The 20,491-nt window shown below is 57.8% G+C and overlaps 1 protein-coding gene across 1 annotated transcript in view; it reads right to left on the bottom strand.

Annotated features, from left to right (window-relative positions):
* ZNF638 (zinc finger protein 638) overlaps window positions 1–20,491 on the bottom strand; it is a 74,315-nt gene that overhangs the window by 17,225 nt on the left and 36,599 nt on the right. The window contains exons 9-17 of the mRNA XM_048508778.1: window positions 20,133–20,191; window positions 19,839–19,894; window positions 14,703–15,294; window positions 7,717–7,882; window positions 7,437–7,565; window positions 5,818–5,859; window positions 5,138–5,278; window positions 3,920–4,045; window positions 2,768–2,817 (exon numbers count right to left, since the gene is read on the bottom strand). Of these exons, the coding sequence (XP_048364735.1) occupies window positions 2,768–2,817; window positions 3,920–4,045; window positions 5,138–5,278; window positions 5,818–5,859; window positions 7,437–7,565; window positions 7,717–7,882; window positions 14,703–15,294; window positions 19,839–19,894; window positions 20,133–20,191 (1,361 nt within the window). The remainder of the gene's footprint in view (window positions 1–2,767; window positions 2,818–3,919; window positions 4,046–5,137; window positions 5,279–5,817; window positions 5,860–7,436; window positions 7,566–7,716; window positions 7,883–14,702; window positions 15,295–19,838; window positions 19,895–20,132; window positions 20,192–20,491) is intronic.

The raw sequence follows: 20,491 nt of genomic DNA, 5'->3' as shown, positions 1-20,491 counted from the left end.
CTGATTCTGTGAAAAACCAGGACTCTGCAAAAGTAATTTTTGAAGTTATACATATAATGCTAAAAAAAATTAAGTGAACATTCACCACAGTTGGAGCGTTGGTTGTGCCTGAAGACAGGCGGCTAAAGGGAACAGCGTAAAAGGAGGTATTGTTAACATTGGTTCTAACGGGGATGTGTTCATAGCGTTGCCATTTCTTATGTGTCTGATATACAAAGCATCAACTGGACAGGGGGGAGACAACCACCAGTTGACTGACCATCAGGCTTCTGGGCTGGAGGGTTCCAGGAAGCCTCTCTGCGTCACTTTCCACGTCGAGGTTTCTCTCTAGGAGAGCTGCAGACACCTTTTATGTCAGCCTCGGAGGTCTTCTATGGAGCTTCTCAGTAACTGGGAAGTGGTCATCCCAGCCACAGCTGCACCGCACTACTTTCAGCCTGGCTGTGTTGACCAATCCTACTTAAAGTCATCAATCAGCCCCTCCCACACCATTCTCCTTAAATGATTACACTCAGCATGAAGAGTGTGAAATGGAACAACTTTATAGCGGTTATTACTGCACTTGTTGGTGAATACATTCAAGTACATCTGCAGGCTCTACAGCTTAGTAAGCATCTAGAGAAAAGAGGAGATTTGCACTGCAAACAACATTTTAAGAACAAAAATATTTATTTCTTGACCAAAGGGCTGGATCCTGTTAATCCATTTAATTAGTGAGACAGCCTTCCTCAGTGGAACACGCCTCCTCTGCTAGGGGGAGGCACCCAGAGTCCAAAGAACTGTTTCAAATGATCTAAAATACATAAAACATCCCTTTTCATTTTCTTTCAGTTAAAAACAGATGAATAAGGCATTTCCAAATGCAGTCACTTATTTCCATTTTGCAACTTATTTCACACATCAATACCTACCAATGTGCATTAAATCAAGGGGATCAAACTGGCACCCTCCCAGCACCGTTCTGGGGCCAGCCAAGGCAACCATCCCCCCAACTCAGCCCAACCAAGTCACATTTATGTCACATCCAGCCCTTGTAACAAATGAGTTTGATTCTCCTACGTTAAATAGAGATGGCACGTGTGTGCCTTGGTATACTTAGAAGTGTAATTTCTGTTTCCCAGAATTTGCTCTATTACAAACAGGCAGGCAGACAGTCGTAGCCAATTTCTGGACTCGGCCACAGGCTGCCTAAAAACTGAGTCACGCAAGAAAAGATCTGGAAAAGGCACCGATGCTGTGTTTGGAAAGATTTTTTAAAGAACTGACACTTGAAATAACCTGCTGGAAATGTACATCTCCACTCTTAACAGTAGCATTTTGACTCACATGTGCAAGCCCAAACACACAGGGCTGCCTTATATCAAGTCAGCCATAGTAGTAAGTAAATAGGGGAGCAGTATATACTGAAAATAATACAAATTGGCAAGATATATACGGCAATGAGCTTAAAGCTCCAAAAAAGAAAGCTCATCATGTCAGGCTGTGAACGTTTTGTCTTAGAACAGGAAACAAAATGCTTTTTATCACTGTAGAAACATTAAGAAAAGCACACAGGCTAAATACATCAACACAAGCTTGTGTTAATGTAATTGCTTGTGTTAACGTATTTAGTCTGTGTTGCTTTTCTCAATGTTTCTTAATGCTTTTTATCACTGTAGAAACATTAAGAAAAGCAAAACAGGCTTGTGGTAATGTACTTGCTTGTGACAATGTATTGTGTGTGTTAATTAACACAAGCTTGTGTTAATGTAATTGCTTGTGTTGATGTATTAGTCTGTGTTGCTTTTCTCAATGTTTCTTAATGCTTTTTATCACTGTAGAAACATTAAGAAAAGCAAAACAGGCTTGTGGTAATGTACTTGCTTGTGACAATGTATTGTGTGTGTTAATTAACACAAGCTTGTGTTAATGTAATTGCTTGTGTTGATGTATTTAGCCTGTGTTGCTTTTCTTAATATTTCTACATTTTGTTTCCCGTTCCAATACAAAACGTTCACAGCCCGACATGATCAGCTTTCTTTTTTGGAGTTTTCGGCTCAAGGTCATGGTCATATATTTCTTGCCAGTTTGTTTTATATCAAGTCAGGTCATTGGTCCATCCATCTTTGGCTGATTCCGCATGGGCCAAAAACAGCAGTGTGAAAACAGTGTGAAAATGGTGTAAAAGGTTTTAAAATGGTGTAAAAGGGTTTATATGGTTTTCACACCGTTTTCACACCGCTGTTTTTGGCCCATGTGGAATCAGCCTCAGTGTCATCAACTCTGACTGATAGCAGCTCTCCAGGGGCTCCAGGAGAGTGTCACCAACTGCTTGTTCCTTTCAACAACCAATGCCAGGGACTGAACTTGGGGAGGGCTGATTAGCAAGCAGAGGCTCTGCACTGAGCCACAGTACCCCCCCCCTCCCGCCCCCAGCCCAAAAGTGCCATTTTGTTCCACTAATTTGAACTAGACACCTGAATGGTCAAGGCCAACCCACCCAAAAAAAAATGGCAACCATTCCAGCGATGGTTACAGCTGGACTGCACCTACCCACCCTACTCATGCACACATTGTGCCTTCAGATGCCCTTATGGCATGACAAGTGGGGAAAAAAGTCACATAGAAGAGGAGAAAACAGAAAGTATGCACATCATAAGGTGATCAGCATGCAGGATTTAACAGCAAAAGAGGAGGGGGAATAACCAGAACATTTAGCTTGGTCGTGGATTTCTCTCTCACACAGACAGACACACACAGCCTACCTGTAGACCTTAACACATCATACCTCTCTTTGCTTGGCTCTTCTTTCTTCACTTCCTTTTTGGTGGCTTCAGCCTGTAATGAAACATCTGAACTTTGAAGCAATTCACATGAAATACTACAAGGCCATAAAACAGGGGGCAGACAAGACCCGCAAGTGAAGCAAACCTCACCCACTCCGACACCCACCCATTGCCTTCTTCCTCAGTACTCTTGCCATCAAACTCTCAATAAGCTGACTAAACACTGTCTCCCTCCCCTATCACTGCTACCTGCTATTGGAGGGGGGGGGGGGAAGCCTACCCCAGACCCGCCCCCACCATCAGCGGGCTACACCAGGCAGCTTAGAAAGCATGGAAGATGCACTTTTGGCCTCAAACCTCTCTGCTGCCCCCCCCCCCCCAACTTTCTACACATTGACTTATTCTAGTCACTGGCTCACATAAGACCATAAGAAAGAGCCTTGTTGGATCAGACCAGAGTCCATCTAGTCCAGCACTCTGCTCCTCAAAGTGGCCCACCAGGTGCCTTTGGGAGCTCACAGGCAGGATGTGAAAGCAATGGCCTTCTGCTGCTCCCTGGGTGAGTCACTCTTTCTCAGCCTAACCTACCTCAAAGAGTGGTTGTTGGGAGGATAAAATGGAGGAAAGGAAAATAATGTAAGTCATTTTAGGTCCCTCCATTGGGTAGAAAAGTGAGATGGAAGTAACTGAATAAATTCTGATTTTTTTAAAATCCACATTTCTGTGATCACATTCATAACAGGATATGTATCGATGCTTCAGCAACATCTCCCATCTTCTGAACCCAAATTCTTTGTGTGAGACAACAGAATAGGGAACTGGAAATGGTGTGGGGAGAGGATAGCCCAACACAACCTATTTGTCATGAAATTAGCCCCAGGGACATCCCTGAACATGAATTCCTAAGTTATTCTTCACAGAGTTCCAATTCCTGTGTTCAGGTCTTGTCTGTGAGCCACAAACTGGGCTGCAAACTCCTCAGCAGACAAGCAGTAACACCAACTCAAAGCTGGAAAGAAAAGCAGGAGAGCAAAAGGCAGGAAAAGCTAAGGCGCAATAATATCCCTGGTTCAGTCCCAGTTGCCTGCCTTGGCTGTGAAAGGCAAACAAGTAAAAAGGCGCCTCTGTGTTTACATCAAAGGAAGCACACTTACTTGCGAAGGTTCAATCTTTGGTGATCGTGAGAACGTCAGCTGTGAGTCCCCCAGACAGTAAGGGTATCTTTTTAGAAAGCGACACATGGATGTAGCTGACTCAGCACTATCCAACTGAAGAATTGCCTTAAATGTTTAAAATATGCAGTGTCAGCCTGGACGTATCAATTTGTGTAAGTCACCAACAGCAAAGAAAAGATGCAGAGGTTGGCAGTGTTGGTTTGAAGTGGATTGGACACCAGCATTGTCACAGAAACCATAAGGGTTTGGGGGGAAGGGGTAACCAGCCTTCAAACCAGCCTACTGGTTAATTGCTTTCTGACCTTTAAGGCCATCTGATCATTGCTTTCTGACCTTTAAGGCCATTAGCGGCATCGGGCCTACATATCTGACGGACCGCATCTCCCTGTATTGTCCCGCTAGAGTCCTCCGCTCTTCGGAGGAGTGCCTGCTGGAAATCCCTGGCCCAAAAAAAGATCCGGCTGGCCTCTACAAGGGCCAGGGCCTTTACAGCCCTGGCCCCTACCTGGTGGAACAGGCTCCCTAAGGAGACCAGGGCCCTGTGGGACCTACAGAGTTTCTGCAGGGCCTGCAAAACGGACCTGTTCCGCCAGGCTTTTGGCCAGCCGGAAAAACCATCAGACCCCCCCATGTCATCTAGGCCTCCCGAGGGTGGGGTTGGGAGAATGAAGTCGCCATACTTGTGTACAATTGTTGAGCCGGGAATTTTAATCTACTGTTTTATATTAGTTTCATTGTATTATTTGGTATGAAAATGTTGTATACTGCCCTGAGCTTCCGGGGGAGGAGAGTTTAAAAATGTAATAAATAAATACATAAATAAAAAGGGAATTTCGGCTCCTGAAAGTTTATACTCCATCCCCAAACCTTTTTGGTCTGTAAAGTGCTACTGGACTCAAGTCTAGTTGCCCCACAAAATAACACATTCTTCCTATAAGTTGGATGCTATTCTCTAAGACATGGGGGGAAAACCTTTTGCCCCTGTGCGCTCACAATTCTTGTCGGTTCAGCTTCTTCCACCCAAGGCACAGTGCAACATGGTCACAAAAGATGAAAGCAACATCTTTAAGCCCTTATTTATTTATTTCAAATTTATATCCTGCCCTATCCCTGCAGGGCTCAGGTTTTTACTGATTTCCACTGAGAGGTTACATCAAGTGATTTTTTTCTTTTGCAAGAGAAGAGTTTTATATTCACCTTTTTCTTATTGCTCATCACCACATAGTGATCCACCCGTCCAAACCGAAGTCCGACACACAGTATTTCAAGTTCAGAGTACCCTACATCAGGCAAATTGCCAAGATGCACAAACTGGGCATGAAGAGCTTCCACGTTTGCCTAACCAAAAAAAAAAGCATGTTTGCTGTTCAGTAACTCCAAAGTTCAGAAGCTTTTGCTTTTAACTACCCATCGTCTGGGAGAGATTTTCCCATTAGCCAATATTCTCTGATAGCACAACTGTGCAGGCAATACACTGTAAAGTACGTGGTCCCATCTGGCTCTGCAATTCCAACATCAGGACTGTTACTGGCTAATGTGAACATGTTATTTTTATTCTTAAGATCAAAAGAACGATACGTACAGATGTAAAGTTTCTCGAAATTTTTGAAGTCATCAGGGATTTCCCCCCTCCCCCCCGAAAAAAATAGAAATTAGGGGGAAATTGAAACAGATGCAATACTTATCTTCCTACCGAACCAAAACTCCTTTTGCTGATTTAACATGAAATGTATTGTTTATAACTTCTCATATAAAATTGTACTTCAAGTGAAAAAAATAACTATATCACTTATTCCCTTCCTGCTCCATCCTGGAAAGATCTAGAGGAGTCACATGTAAACATGAGCAACCCAGGCGGTGCCGCATCTCTCCCTTACCTTTGGATTGGAGTCTTTAATCATAGCCATAAATACAGCTTCCTAGAGAACGGACCAGAACAATTCAGTTAGTGAACTAATCGTGTTAGCTATTTATTTTAACAGTAGTTATGCACTAGCAATTGGCCAACATCTCCTTCTGGCTCAAAATTATAGACACTCCATTTTGTACAACTCGGTTTTACAAACGGACTGCCACCCTTTTTTCAATTAACAGGAAAATCTAAGCAACAAATCCACAAAAGGTCTTTGAAATGCAGATCCATTCCTGTTTATTAAGTAGTCAAATCTACTGTACTTTAGTCTCCTTCTGTGGAGGTTTTTCAAGAGAGGCTGGACGGCCATCTGTCAGGAGTGCTTTGATTGTGTGTTCCTGCATGGCAGGGGGTTGGACTGGATGGTCTTTGGGGTTTCTTCCAACTCTTATGATTCTATGATTTCACTAACTCCCCATATTTAGTACGATGTGATTACCACATGCTTCCTGATCCAAGTGTGCCTACTTTGAAACCCCAGTGGTTTTCGTTACTATTGGTCCTTCCTTCGCTATCTTATTCATGCAATTATGCAGGTCTGAAATACTCAAAAGACCCTGCCAAAGATTTCAGATTAGCAAAAGCCTCTCCATATACCCACATGTGCATGCATGCATTTGAACAGTACCATTCACTAGTTCTGCCTCCATTACAATCTTCCTAAGGGAGATGCCTCAGCTATTACAATGGCTAACCAGCTGAGAAAATTAGAGAAATGTATAATTATTTATATTGTGAATAGTCTCTATGCTCCTCTTCCATCACATTTAAAATTTTCCATCATTACCTCTAATGCTACACTTGTACTTCATGACCCTATGACTCTACTTTGAAAAAAAATAACCTCACATCTAAGGGTCTGCCTAGAATGAACCCACCACTTATATCTGACGAAGCCTACTGTTATGGGATACACAGCATGCTCTGAAGTAAAATCTTGTCAGTCTTTAAAGCACAAGGAGAAGATAAGAGGCACCAGAAAAGGCAACATGGTAGGAAATGCTGAAGAAAGCAGAAAAAGCAGAAGGATTGACTCAACCAAGGAATTCACAGCCCCCAGTTTGCAAGACCAGGGCCAGACAGTTAAGGAAAAGATGTCTTAGAGCAGTGGTGGGATTCAGCAGGTTCGCACCCCCTCGGCAGAACTGGTTGTTAAAATGGTGTGTGTAAATAACCAGTTGTTAAATTATTTGAATCCCACCACTGTCTTAGAGGTCATTTGTTCACAGGGTCAGGCACTTAACAGCCACAGCCTTTAGCCACCCTCAGCCCAACTTGTTGAAATAAATTTAAAAATTGAATTGAAAAATAAATAAAATGCCACTGGACTCAGGTTTATTTTCACTCCAAAGGCCTATTTTCACTCCAAAAGCCTAAGTCACACTCTCAGCTCATCCCATCAGGCATTGCAGCCTCAAGATTCAGGAGCAACTAATGGATTGGTTAGAAGAAGAGCCTGCCACAAAGGGGTGGAGAGGGAGGGAGGGAGGGAGACCTCGCACAAGTGGAATTTGCCTGACAAGGAAGAACAAGCAGTTCCAAACAGATTTCAGCTGATATTCTTAAATCATTTGTTTCACTTACCTCATCTTTTAGATCCTTGAATTCAGTTGCCATACCAATGCACAGCTTATTTGTTTCCACAGACACGGGAAAGCAAGAATAAAACTTCACAAAAGAGTCAGCAGATTTCTGACTTATTTCTAGGTATGCCTTTTGAGACACAAGAAAAGTGCGTAAACAAAGCGACATTCAGACTTCTCAGTGAGCTATTTTTATAAAGACCCTCAAGCAATGCCAAGCAAAGGAAAGGGAATCATTTCCATTTTCCTCCTGGAACGCCCAACAAGAATGGCTCAAGTACCTTTTTATGCGAAGACAGAACTAAAAAATCTTTCAGTCCTCCGAAGGGCTTGGTGAGGTTGAAAATTTCATCCTGAGATAACCCTGCATCGGGCAGATTAGAAATCACCACCACACACGACTCTTCTGCCTCCTGGAACAGTAAACAGGGTGAATCAAATACCGCACTTCACACAACAGCGGACATCTTCATGGTACACTCATTCATCCAACATCCCATCCAGGAATCGTACAATCCTTCTGAGTTTACCATCCAAAATTGAGATCTTCAGCATTCACCAGAAACCACATCAAAGATTGGGCTACCCATGGTGCTAAAGACTTTATTTTAATTTGTGAACCACTTCAAAATATTAGTGCTATAATGAGGCTTATAAATGCAAAAGAATAATATCAAACAGATCAGCAAATATATACAGTCAAACCAATACTGAAAGATTTGAGGCCAGCCAAGCCTAAAAAACAAGGACTGTATATATAGGGATACAAGGCAATGAGGTATAAGCAGTTAGTTTGAGTATAATTTCAATAGATACTTCATAAACCGTTCATAAAGATTATTCATAAAGATATATTGTGATTATTTAACTGGATATAAAGGTAATAAACACACATATAATGAGAGCATGTCATAAACATTGTCCATGAGGCACGAAACCTGCAATAGTCATATTGCGTTCCAGTCAGTTGAAAGAGTCACTATCTCCAAAATTCAATGAATCAAAAACATTAAGATGATATCATCCATTATGTATTTTTCAAGATGTAAACAAATGGCATGTAGGAGGAATTTGTCTCATAAGAGCAAAATGTCATATGGGTGGAAAGTATGAATATCCTAATTTTCTGTAAGAAAAATGGAAAATATATTCAGTGTTATGAAAGAACTGCAAATTGCTGCATTGCTGTACTGCAAATTGCTGTTACTGTACACACATATTTTGTTTTGGTCATCCAAAAGTTAGGCAAAAACAAAAGTGGAAGGTACCAGGAAAATTCTGTAGTAAACAAAACAAAGGCCCCTTCCACACACGCAAAATAATGCGTTTTCAAACCACTTTCACAACTGTTTGCAAGTGGATTTTGCTATTCTGCACAGCTTCAAAGAGTACTGAAAGCAGTTTGAAAGTGCATTATTCTGCATGTGCGGAATGAGCCAAAGTTTCTGCTTGAACAGAAACTCTCCTAAGGTCACAATGTGTAGGATCACAGGCATGCTTGAATATACAGCTAAACTTTATAAAATTGTCTGATGAAAAGAGCTTTGACTCTCAAAAGCTTAGATCCCGACCCCCCACCCCCACCCCCCCCCCCCCCCCCCCCCCCCAACCCCCCCCCCCCCCACCCCCCCCCCCCCCCCCCCCCCCCCCCCCCCAACCCCCCCCCCCCCAACCCCCCCCCCCCCCCCCCCCCCCTCCCCCCAACCCCCCCCCCCCCACCAAACCGCCCAAAGCCCCCCCCCCCCCCCCCCCCCCCCCCCCCCCCCGCCCCGGCCCCCCACCCCCCCCCCCCCCCCCCCCCCCCGTCCCCCACACCCCCCCCCCCCCCCACCCCCCCCCCCCCCCACCCCCCCCCCCCCCCACCCCCCCCCCCCCCCACCCCCCCCCCCCCCCACCCCCCCCCCCCCCCACCCCCCCCCCCCCCCACCCCCCCCCCCCCCCACCCCCCCCCCCCCCCACCCCCCCCCCCCCCCACCCCCCCCCCCCCCCACCCCCCCCCCCCCCCACCCCCCCCCCCCCCCACCCCCCCCCCCCCCCACCCCCCCCCCCCCCCACCCCCCCCCCCCCCCACCCCCCCCCCCCCCCACCCCCCCCCCCCCCCACCCCCCCCCCCCCCCACCCCCCCCCCCCCCCACCCCCCCCCCCCCCCACCCCCCCCCCCCCCCACCCCCCCCCCCCCCCACCCCCCCCCCCCCCCACCCCCCCCCCCCCCCACCCCCCCCCCCCCCCACCCCCCCCCCCCCCCACCCCCCCCCCCCCCCACCCCCCCCCCCCCCCACCCCCCCCCCCCCCCACCCCCCCCCCCCCCCACCCCCCCCCCCCCCCACCCCCCCCCCCCCCCACCCCCCCCCCCCCCCACCCCCCCCCCCCCCCACCCCCCCCCCCCCCCACCCCCCCCCCCCCCCACCCCCCCCCCCCCCCACCCCCCCCCCCCCCCACCCCCCCCCCCCCCCACCCCCCCCCCCCCCCACCCCCCCCCCCCCCCACCCCCCCCCCCCCCCACCCCCCCCCCCCCCCACCCCCCCCCCCCCCCACCCCCCCCCCCCCCCACCCCCCCCCCCCCCCACCCCCCCCCCCCCCCACCCCCCCCCCCCCCCACCCCCCCCCCCCCCCACCCCCCCCCCCCCCCACCCCCCCCCCCCCCCACCCCCCCCCCCCCCCACCCCCCCCCCCCCCCACCCCCCCCCCCCCCCACCCCCCCCCCCCCCCACCCCCCCCCCCCCCCACCCCCCCCCCCCCCCACCCCCCCCCCCCCCCACCCCCCCCCCCCCCCACCCCCCCCCCCCCCCACCCCCCCCCCCCCCCACCCCCCCCCCCCCCCACCCCCCCCCCCCCCCACCCCCCCCCCCCCCCACCCCCCCCCCCCCCCACCCCCCCCCCCCCCCACCCCCCCCCCCCCCCACCCCCCCCCCCCCCCACCCCCCCCCCCCCCCACCCCCCCCCCCCCCCACCCCCCCCCCCCCCCACCCCCCCCCCCCCCCACCCCCCCCCCCCCCCACCCCCCCCCCCCCCCACCCCCCCCCCCCCCCACCCCCCCCCCCCCCCACCCCCCCCCCCCCCCACCCCCCCCCCCCCCCACCCCCCCCCCCCCCCACCCCCCCCCCCCCCCACCCCCCCCCCCCCCCACCCCCCCCCCCCCCCACCCCCCCCCCCCCCCACCCCCCCCCCCCCCCACCCCCCCCCCCCCCCACCCCCCCCCCCCCCCACCCCCCCCCCCCCCCACCCCCCCCCCCCCCCACCCCCCCCCCCCCCCACCCCCCCCCCCCCCCACCCCCCCCCCCCCCCACCCCCCCCCCCCCCCACCCCCCCCCCCCCCCACCCCCCCCCCCCCCCACCCCCCCCCCCCCCCACCCCCCCCCCCCCCCACCCCCCCCCCCCCCCACCCCCCCCCCCCCCCACCCCCCCCCCCCCCCACCCCCCCCCCCCCCCACCCCCCCCCCCCCCCACCCCCCCCCCCCCCCACCCCCCCCCCCCCCCACCCCCCCCCCCCCCCACCCCCCCCCCCCCCCACCCCCCCCCCCCCCCACCCCCCCCCCCCCCCACCCCCCCCCCCCCCCACCCCCCCCCCCCCCCACCCCCCCCCCCCCCCACCCCCCCCCCCCCCCACCCCCCCCCCCCCCCACCCCCCCCCCCCCCCACCCCCCCCCCCCCCCACCCCCCCCCCCCCCCACCCCCCCCCCCCCCCACCCCCCCCCCCCCCCACCCCCCCCCCCCCCCACCCCCCCCCCCCCCCACCCCCCCCCCCCCCCACCCCCCCCCCCCCCCACCCCCCCCCCCCCCCACCCCCCCCCCCCCCCACCCCCCCCCCCCCCCACCCCCCCCCCCCCCCACCCCCCCCCCCCCCCACCCCCCCCCCCCCCCACCCCCCCCCCCCCCCACCCCCCCCCCCCCCCACCCCCCCCCCCCCCCACCCCCCCCCCCCCCCACCCCCCCCCCCCCCCACCCCCCCCCCCCCCCACCCCCCCCCCCCCCCACCCCCCCCCCCCCCCACCCCCCCCCCCCCCCACCCCCCCCCCCCCCCACCCCCCCCCCCCCCCACCCCCCCCCCCCCCCACCCCCCCCCCCCCCCACCCCCCCCCCCCCCCACCCCCCCCCCCCCCCACCCCCCCCCCCCCCCACCCCCCCCCCCCCCCACCCCCCCCCCCCCCCACCCCCCCCCCCCCCCACCCCCCCCCCCCCCCACCCCCCCCCCCCCCCACCCCCCCCCCCCCCCACCCCCCCCCCCCCCCACCCCCCCCCCCCCCCACCCCCCCCCCCCCCCACCCCCCCCCCCCCCCACCCCCCCCCCCCCCCACCCCCCCCCCCCCCCACCCCCCCCCCCCCCCACCCCCCCCCCCCCCCACCCCCCCCCCCCCCCACCCCCCCCCCCCCCCACCCCCCCCCCCCCCCACCCCCCCCCCCCCCCACCCCCCCCCCCCCCCACCCCCCCCCCCCCCCACCCCCCCCCCCCCCCACCCCCCCCCCCCCCCACCCCCCCCCCCCCCCACCCCCCCCCCCCCCCACCCCCCCCCCCCCCCACCCCCCCCCCCCCCCACCCCCCCCCCCCCCCACCCCCCCCCCCCCCCACCCCCCCCCCCCCCCACCCCCCCCCCCCCCCACCCCCCCCCCCCCCCACCCCCCCCCCCCCCCACCCCCCCCCCCCCCCACCCCCCCCCCCCCCCACCCCCCCCCCCCCCCACCCCCCCCCCCCCCCACCCCCCCCCCCCCCCACCCCCCCCCCCCCCCACCCCCCCCCCCCCCCACCCCCCCCCCCCCCCACCCCCCCCCCCCCCCACCCCCCCCCCCCCCCACCCCCCCCCCCCCCCACCCCCCCCCCCCCCCACCCCCCCCCCCCCCCACCCCCCCCCCCCCCCACCCCCCCCCCCCCCCACCCCCCCCCCCCCCCACCCCCCCCCCCCCCCACCCCCCCCCCCCCCCACCCCCCCCCCCCCCCACCCCCCCCCCCCCCCACCCCCCCCCCCCCCCACCCCCCCCCCCCCCCACCCCCCCCCCCCCCCACCCCCCCCCCCCCCCACCCCCCCCCCCCCCCACCCCCCCCCCCCCCCACCCCCCCCCCCCCCCACCCCCCCCCCCCCCCACCCCCCCCCCCCCCCACCCCCCCCCCCCCCCACCCCCCCCCCCCCCCACCCCCCCCCCCCCCCACCCCCCCCCCCCCCCACCCCCCCCCCCCCCCACCCCCCCCCCCCCCCACCCCCCCCCCCCCCCACCCCCCCCCCCCCCCACCCCCCCCCCCCCCCACCCCCCCCCCCCCCCACCCCCCCCCCCCCCCACCCCCCCCCCCCCCCACCCCCCCCCCCCCCCACCCCCCCCCCCCCCCACCCCCCCCCCCCCCCACCCCCCCCCCCCCCCACCCCCCCCCCCCCCCACCCCCCCCCCCCCCCACCCCCCCCCCCCCCCACCCCCCCCCCCCCCCACCCCCCCCCCCCCCCACCCCCCCCCCCCCCCACCCCCCCCCCCCCCCACCCCCCCCCCCCCCCACCCCCCCCCCCCCCCACCCCCCCCCCCCCCCACCCCCCCCCCCCCCCACCCCCCCCCCCCCCCACCCCCCCCCCCCCCCACCCCCCCCCCCCCCCACCCCCCCCCCCCCCCACCCCCCCCCCCCCCCACCCCCCCCCCCCCCCACCCCCCCCCCCCCCCACCCCCCCCCCCCCCCACCCCCCCCCCCCCCCACCCCCCCCCCCCCCCACCCCCCCCCCCCCCCACCCCCCCCCCCCCCCACCCCCCCCCCCCCCCACCCCCCCCCCCCCCCACCCCCCCCCCCCCCCACCCCCCCCCCCCCCCACCCCCCCCCCCCCCCACCCCCCCCCCCCCCCACCCCCCCCCCCCCCCACCCCCCCCCCCCCCCACCCCCCCCCCCCCCCACCCCCCCCCCCCCCCACCCCCCCCCCCCCCCACCCCCCCCCCCCCCCACCCCCCCCCCCCCCCACCCCCCCCCCCCCCCACCCCCCCCCCCCCCCACCCCCCCCCCCCCCCACCCCCCCCCCCCCCCACCCCCCCCCCCCCCCACCCCCCCCCCCCCCCACCCCCCCCCCCCCCCACCCCCCCCCCCCCCCACCCCCCCCCCCCCCCACCCCCCCCCCCCCCCACCCCCCCCCCCCCCCACCCCCCCCCCCCCCCACCCCCCCCCCCCCCCACCCCCCCCCCCCCCCACCCCCCCCCCCCCCCACCCCCCCCCCCCCCCACCCCCCCCCCCCCCCACCCCCCCCCCCCCCCACCCCCCCCCCCCCCCACCCCCCCCCCCCCCCACCCCCCCCCCCCCCCACCCCCCCCCCCCCCCACCCCCCCCCCCCCCCACCCCCCCCCCCCCCCACCCCCCCCCCCCCCCACCCCCCCCCCCCCCCACCCCCCCCCCCCCCCACCCCCCCCCCCCCCCACCCCCCCCCCCCCCCACCCCCCCCCCCCCCCACCCCCCCCCCCCCCCACCCCCCCCCCCCCCCACCCCCCCCCCCCCCCACCCCCCCCCCCCCCCACCCCCCCCCCCCCCCACCCCCCCCCCCCCCCACCCCCCCCCCCCCCCACCCCCCCCCCCCCCCACCCCCCCCCCCCCCCACCCCCCCCCCCCCCCACCCCCCCCCCCCCCCACGGCGTCAGCAGTTTTCTTGGGATCTGTGGTCTTATTACTAGCTCCAGGTTTTTTGGCCTCCTCAGCCTTCTTGGGATCTGCAGGTTTCTTCTGTTCCACAGGGGCCTTTGTACCCCGAGATTTCACTGGATCTTCTCCCTTCTTCTGTTCCACAGCAACCTTTGTCTCCCCAACTTTTTGAGGTTCTCCAGGTTTCTTCTCATCAGGTTTTGCTAAATTAAAAAAACAACAAAAAATAGACAACAAAAATTCTGCTTGTTTATTCACCACAATGGAACTTAACATGAGTTCTGTGTAATTTTAATGTCTGGGAGAGTAAGATTGTCTTAGGGAAGACAGACATGCTTAGAATGAACAAACACTTAATGTACTTCTGACAACAGAAAGTCCTTCATTGTAAATTAAAAACCCACCATTTTGATTAAAAGGCAAAAAATGATGCACAACCACAGTGCTGCATAGTTGTGGCCAGATGTGCAGAAGCTTCTTTGTAAATAACCACAAGACACGGCAAAGATTGAATTGGGCTGCAGCCCTTTATTGAACAGAAGCTGGGCGAGCAAGAGGAGCGCATTGTTAGCAACCATGGCTGACCCCGGCATCAACCCCAATCTTATTGGGGAGGACAGAGAGGTACTGGGCCACGGGGCAGTCAATGTACATGTGCGGGTGCCCAGACCACACTAGTTGCCACGCCGGAAATCCAGCCATTCCATCAATGCTTGCCACACGGCCCCAAGCCACAGATCCATGCCTCGCTCCGAGAGGTGTACACCGTCGGACATGTAAAGCGCAGGCACCTGGAGGCGTATGCGCGGGTGCGGGATCACGCTTCCACAGAGCATCCGGACCACCCTAGCTGCCACTTTGGAAGCCTTCCGGCGTGCCTCATCCACTTTCAGGGGTTCCCTGGCACCACTCCAACGGAGCCGTGGCAGAAGGTGGGACCAGAGAAGTTTCACATCTGGGAGTAAATCCCTAAGCTCGTACAAGCTGGCTTTAATCCTTGAAGAAAGCTCCAGGCCTGTCAATTCAGGCAGGTCATCTTCCCCCAAGTGGATCACAATCACTTGAGGGGGTTCCAACCTGCCAAGGGCGTCCCGGATGGTGGGCAACAGGGACTCCCATCGCCGACCGTGGCGACCGAGCCACACCACATCCACGCCTTGACCAAGGTGCAGGTCCGTGCCCCAGTCAGCCGAAGATGCATACACACCAGCCAAGTGTACCACACTGTGGCCAACGATCCAAATTCTGGTGTGGCTGTCCGGTGATTCTGCATAAACAGCAAATAATAAATGAACCACAAATTCCGAACCGTCAAGCCATATTGCGACAATCCCCTCCTGCGCCGCAGCACGAGGGGGAAGGGGGGCGCCTGCTCCAACAGAGGCTGCTCCCCTCAATTCTGCCTGGATTCCTCCCAAACCATGACTCCGGAACAAAACCTGCCCCCCTATACTGGCAGCTGACAGCTCAACCCCACCCCATGGGGGTTAGGGTCCCGTAATCAAGGCAAAACAAGGCCGGCAGACCAGTGGGTAAAAGCACCCAGAAGGGGGGGGGGGGGGGAAAGGAAGAAACCAGAAAGAGGGATAAGGGGGGGGGCGTGCTTTATTATGCAGAAGTCGGGTGGGAACAACTCTTCCCATCACCTGCAAAATCAGACCTCAATCACCCAACTCCATTGAAACCTCCGGACCAAAGCAACCCCCATGAGTCATAAAGCAATGAGGGAAGGGAAAAAAAGGGGAGGGGGGGGAAGGGCAGTTTGCCAATCATACTTTTCACTGGCCCTCACACACACACACACACCCCACAAGAAACCCATCATGGGCTCAGTTGTACCACTATCCCTTAAAGCCGTCAACACAAACGATAGCCCCGACCGCCGTGGCCCGCGGGGTGATCCACAGTATCCTGACAGCAAAGAAAAGGAAAGGGAGGGGGGAGGGCAAAGTGAACTCATCCTCCCACACGACCACGCACTTCCAAACAGAGGGTCCGTCCCTGCCTGCCAACCCGCAAAATGAATCCAGACCAAGGAACATACTCACCTGAGGGAAAGGGGTTGGGCGACCTGGGACATGAGCCGAAGGTGAGCTCCGACCACTGTACAGCCCTGTATCACCATCTCTTGCCACTGTATCACCATCTCTTGCCTTCTGGGAAGTGCGCCCCCAGAAGCAGATGCGACGCCCCCACACACACACACACACACACCCCGTCCAGGAGGCAACAGGCCCATACTCGGCTCCTCATCCATGCCACAATCCGACACCTCCATGTCCTCTGGGTCTGACCGAACCTCCAAACATGTCCTCATTCCCTGAGCGCCAAGAAAACTCAGCCTGCCCGGCAGCTCCTCCTGAATGATCGCTCTCCTCACCACGGGCAGGGAGATCAGGCGCCTGGCTGGGGAATGCTGGCGCCAGCCAAGGCCACGCCGCTCCGAGGTCAATCAGCCTTCCGCCCGGGAAGGATGATGAGGAATCAACCAGCCAGAATCTCGCTCGTGCGTGCCTGGGGAAAGGGAACATCCAGGAACTCCCGCCTGGGAGGCAACTCTGCCGACGTGAAAGGTGAACCGCTTGGGTCACGCCAAGGCTCAGAAAAAACAGGCCCTATCACCTCCGGAACAAGTGGCGGGGGAAGAGAAAGGGATGAAATGGGAATATCCAAGAGGGAAGGGCCCCCGAGCCCCATACCCATGCGAACAGCCTCTATGGACTCCGAGCCCATGAGCTCCGGTGCAGAGGGCCCCACAACACCCTCCGGAACCCACACGCCCTCACCCAAAAGGGCATCGACCAGCCCCAAATCCCCAGCACCCTGGCTCGTAAGTATATCCAGGATTTCCTCCTGCACGGGGAGAGCTGTTAAGGCAGCCACTGGGGCAACTGATAACCCCAACAAATCCATGGGGAAATTCGGAACCATGGGATTATACAGTCCCATCCACAATGCACCCCTTGGTGACATAACACCAAAACCCAACGAAGGGAAAGAGGGGGAGCTGCCCGGGTGCACCTCGCCCAGCTGAGGTCCAGACAACTGGTCCCCCGCCCCTTCCCGGCTCCTCGTTCAAGAGAAGTGGGCCGCCACCCACACCGCCACCTGCGCCCCCAGAGGCCCCGACCACCTTCTTGGTGTAAAAGCCTCTCAATTACATGGGAGGGGATCCCCGCCCAATGGCAGAGAAGCCCCCAAACCCCAGGTGGTACCGTCCGGTACGTGAACCACTCATGCACCACTCCTACTCCGTCGAGGAGGGGACCCCTCGATCCAAACTTCTCATTACTCGCACGGTTAATTACGTATCCAGCCTTTTCAACGCCATGGGAATTAACCCACAAGCCAACAAAGCCAAATTGCCAAGCAAACCGATGTCCACGAACCTAACCTGAACACAAAAAGGCCTGAGCAACCACGTGCTGCCTGAATATAGGGAGCGTGCTCCACCCTAATGCCCACGTGCGTCAGCACAATCATTGCCGGGTGGTCAGGCGCAGCCGTCCGGCCAGCCCAGGGTCACGCATGCCCCTCCTCTGGAGCTTTTACCACGTGCCCTGCCCCTGTCGCAATTATGGGCCTAGTTGATTCCAGTGCCGTGATATAGACTGTCAGAATTGCTTGTTTCTCTACACACACTTTCAATATACATAACATCTTCAGAACATAAACTGAATTCCATTATCCAAAGCTGAAAAGTACCTCACAGACCTTTTGATACCAAGAATAGGACTTGTTTGGCCTCACTGTAATGCCACAAGTTAAAAAGCAAAGTCTCCTCTGCAATGTAAAGAGTGAACACATTTAAAAAATGTGGACCATGTCATAAAACAGAATAGAGAAGTTGTTTTCAGTTGGCTTCCAGCTGCAGTTGGCTTCCAGCTGCAATCTTCCCATTCCCCCGCCCAGGAACTGCCTTCCTGCCAGACAAGATACTAGACACGAGGTGGCGAAAGGGCACATTGGCATGCAGAAGGTCCCGGTCCCAATCCAGGCCATCTCCAGCTAAGGATCAGGCAGGAGGAGATAAGAAAATCCTCTGCTTGAGACCCTGAAGAGCTGCTGCCGGTCAGAGTAGAAAACACCAGCCTTGAGGGACAGATCACAAGAATCAGTATAAGGTTCTTCCTCTGGTTCCATTTTAAATGACAAGCAGGTTTTCCTATATGTTCCTAAAATATGACTGGTCGTAATGGTTAGCTGTGTTAGCCTGTAGCAGTACAAAGAAGAAGAGTCCAGTGGCACCTGAAAAACTAACAGAACTTCTGGCAGGGTAGGAGCTTCTGTGAGTCACAGCTTGATTCTTCAGATACCATGTGTCAAGGGATCGTACCTCCAAACACCCGGCACAGTCAGGAGAGTCCTGAAGGCCTGAGAGGAGTCCCAGGAGGAAGACTTACTCAGTCCCCAGACAGGGCAGTGGTGACAGATAGTACTGGCAGAACAAGGCAGCTCATAATCATGCCCATGTTGCGTCGCCTGCACTGGCTCCCAGTTGAGTTCCGGATCGTCTTCAAGGTATTGGTTTTAACCTTTAAGGCCTTGCGCGGCCTGGGACCCTCGTACCTACGAGACCGTCTGGCCCCATATGTCCCACGTCGGTCCCTGCGCTCTGCGGAGGCCAATCTGCTAGTCATCCCCGCCTCCTCTATGATGCGGCTGGCCTCCACCAGGGCCAGGGCTTTTACGGCCCTGGCCCCTGCCTGGTGGAATGGTCTCCCACCAGCTGTCCAGGCCCTGCGGGACCTTAATGAGTTCCGCAGGGCCTGTAAGACTGAGCTATTCCACCGGGCCATTGCGGAGACCAGCTGCTGATGTCGGTGCCCAAAACATTCTGAGAAACACTCTGAGACCCACTGTCCCTCTTTCTAAGAAGAGTTTTAATAGCTGGATGCCATCTATTTTAAATCTGAATTAGTTTTGATAATTGAATGCTGCATTTTAAGTCTTAGTTTAACTTTGTATTTTGTTTTTATGGTTTGTTGATGTTGTACACCGCCCTGAGCCCTTCGGGGGAGGGCGGTATAAAAATGAAATAATTAATTAATTAATTAATTAATTAATTAATTAATTAATTAATTAATAAGGAAGAGCTCCATCTTGGGCCAGTGGCTGCCTAGGTTCCAAAGGCGGCACAGCGGCAGAAGAGGCCTCAGGCTCATCTAAATGGAAGGCAAAGCCTGAAGTGGAGGGGTCAAGGCTTTGGGCCTTGCCAGGTCAAGCCCCAGATTTAGAGCGGAGGCAGCTGGTTAAGGCCCTTGAGAAGCAGCAGTTCGTGGAGGCAGAGAACTCCTCAGAAGGGAGCCCTGCCCCAAAAGAAAGCCCTCCACAGGCCTGACCTCTCCTGCAATGGACCTGTACGAAGATCCACTGATTTTGATTTTTAAAAACATACGATAGCAACCAGAATTCAGTTTTATATATTTTAGTCATTTATTTTTTATATGGTGGACTGAATATAACTGTGTGAGGCTTTGCAGAATCAGCCACATTTCCCCATCTCAGGCTGACTCTCTCCTTTCTGCCCACTAGAGCAGGGGTGTGAATCACACAGTTGGAAGAGACCACCAGGGCCATCAAGTCCAACCCCCTGCAATGTAGGAACACATAATCAAAGCACTCCTGACAGATGGCCACCCAGCCTCTCTTGAAAAACCTCCAGAGCGCTCCCCCCACCTCGCATGCACGCACACACGCACAGGCCCAGTTTGACCAAGTTGAATTTTGTTATATCCAGCCCTCATAACAAATGAGTTAAACCCCCACCCCCCAACCTCGCTCGCACTAGAGAAAGCAAATGAGACTAACCAGTGGAGATCACAGCTGTTTTAGGTGTTTTAGGATCAGGGTTAGTCTTCTCTTTCCTAAAAAAAAAATAGCAAACCACAACACTTGGATTAGAACACCTTTAAAATAAAGCCCTGACCTGAAAGAAGAACAAAACAGGTATACCAGGGGTGGCCAATCTATGGCGCTCCAGATGTTCACGGACTACAGTTCCCATCAACCCCTGCCAGCATGGGCAGGGGCTGACGGGAACTGTAGTCCATGAACATCTGGAGCGCCATAGGCTGGCCACCCCTGAGGTATACCTACACTTACTTTGTATTCAGTGGAGGCTTCTTGACATTCTGTGCAGCTCTCGTCTCTTCGTTCTGCGGCTGAAAAAATAACATTCAGTCTGATTTCTGCCCAGTAACAATCCATTTCTACCACGAACACACCTTTTCACCACTGAAATCAAGCAAAAAGGAAGCTACACCCACAAACCCGCCCCGAATATGAGTTAATGGCTGCCCATCAATGTTCAGCGACGTTTGTGGGAACGGATCTCCAACTGAAGATGAAGCCACATGAAATTCACAAAGTGCAGTCCATAATGCCTTCTGGTTTAGCTGCATATGGAAACTTAAACGAACCACACATGTGATGATAATCCAGCAAGAATAAGAGAAAAAGAA

The sequence above is a fragment of the Sphaerodactylus townsendi genome, linkage group LG10 (assembly GCF_021028975.2).
Source record: "Sphaerodactylus townsendi isolate TG3544 linkage group LG10, MPM_Stown_v2.3, whole genome shotgun sequence".
NCBI lineage: Eukaryota > Metazoa > Chordata > Lepidosauria > Squamata > Sphaerodactylidae > Sphaerodactylus > Sphaerodactylus townsendi.
The sequence above is the reverse complement of the archived record's forward strand: the minus strand, read 5'-3'. Positions and strand labels throughout refer to the sequence as shown.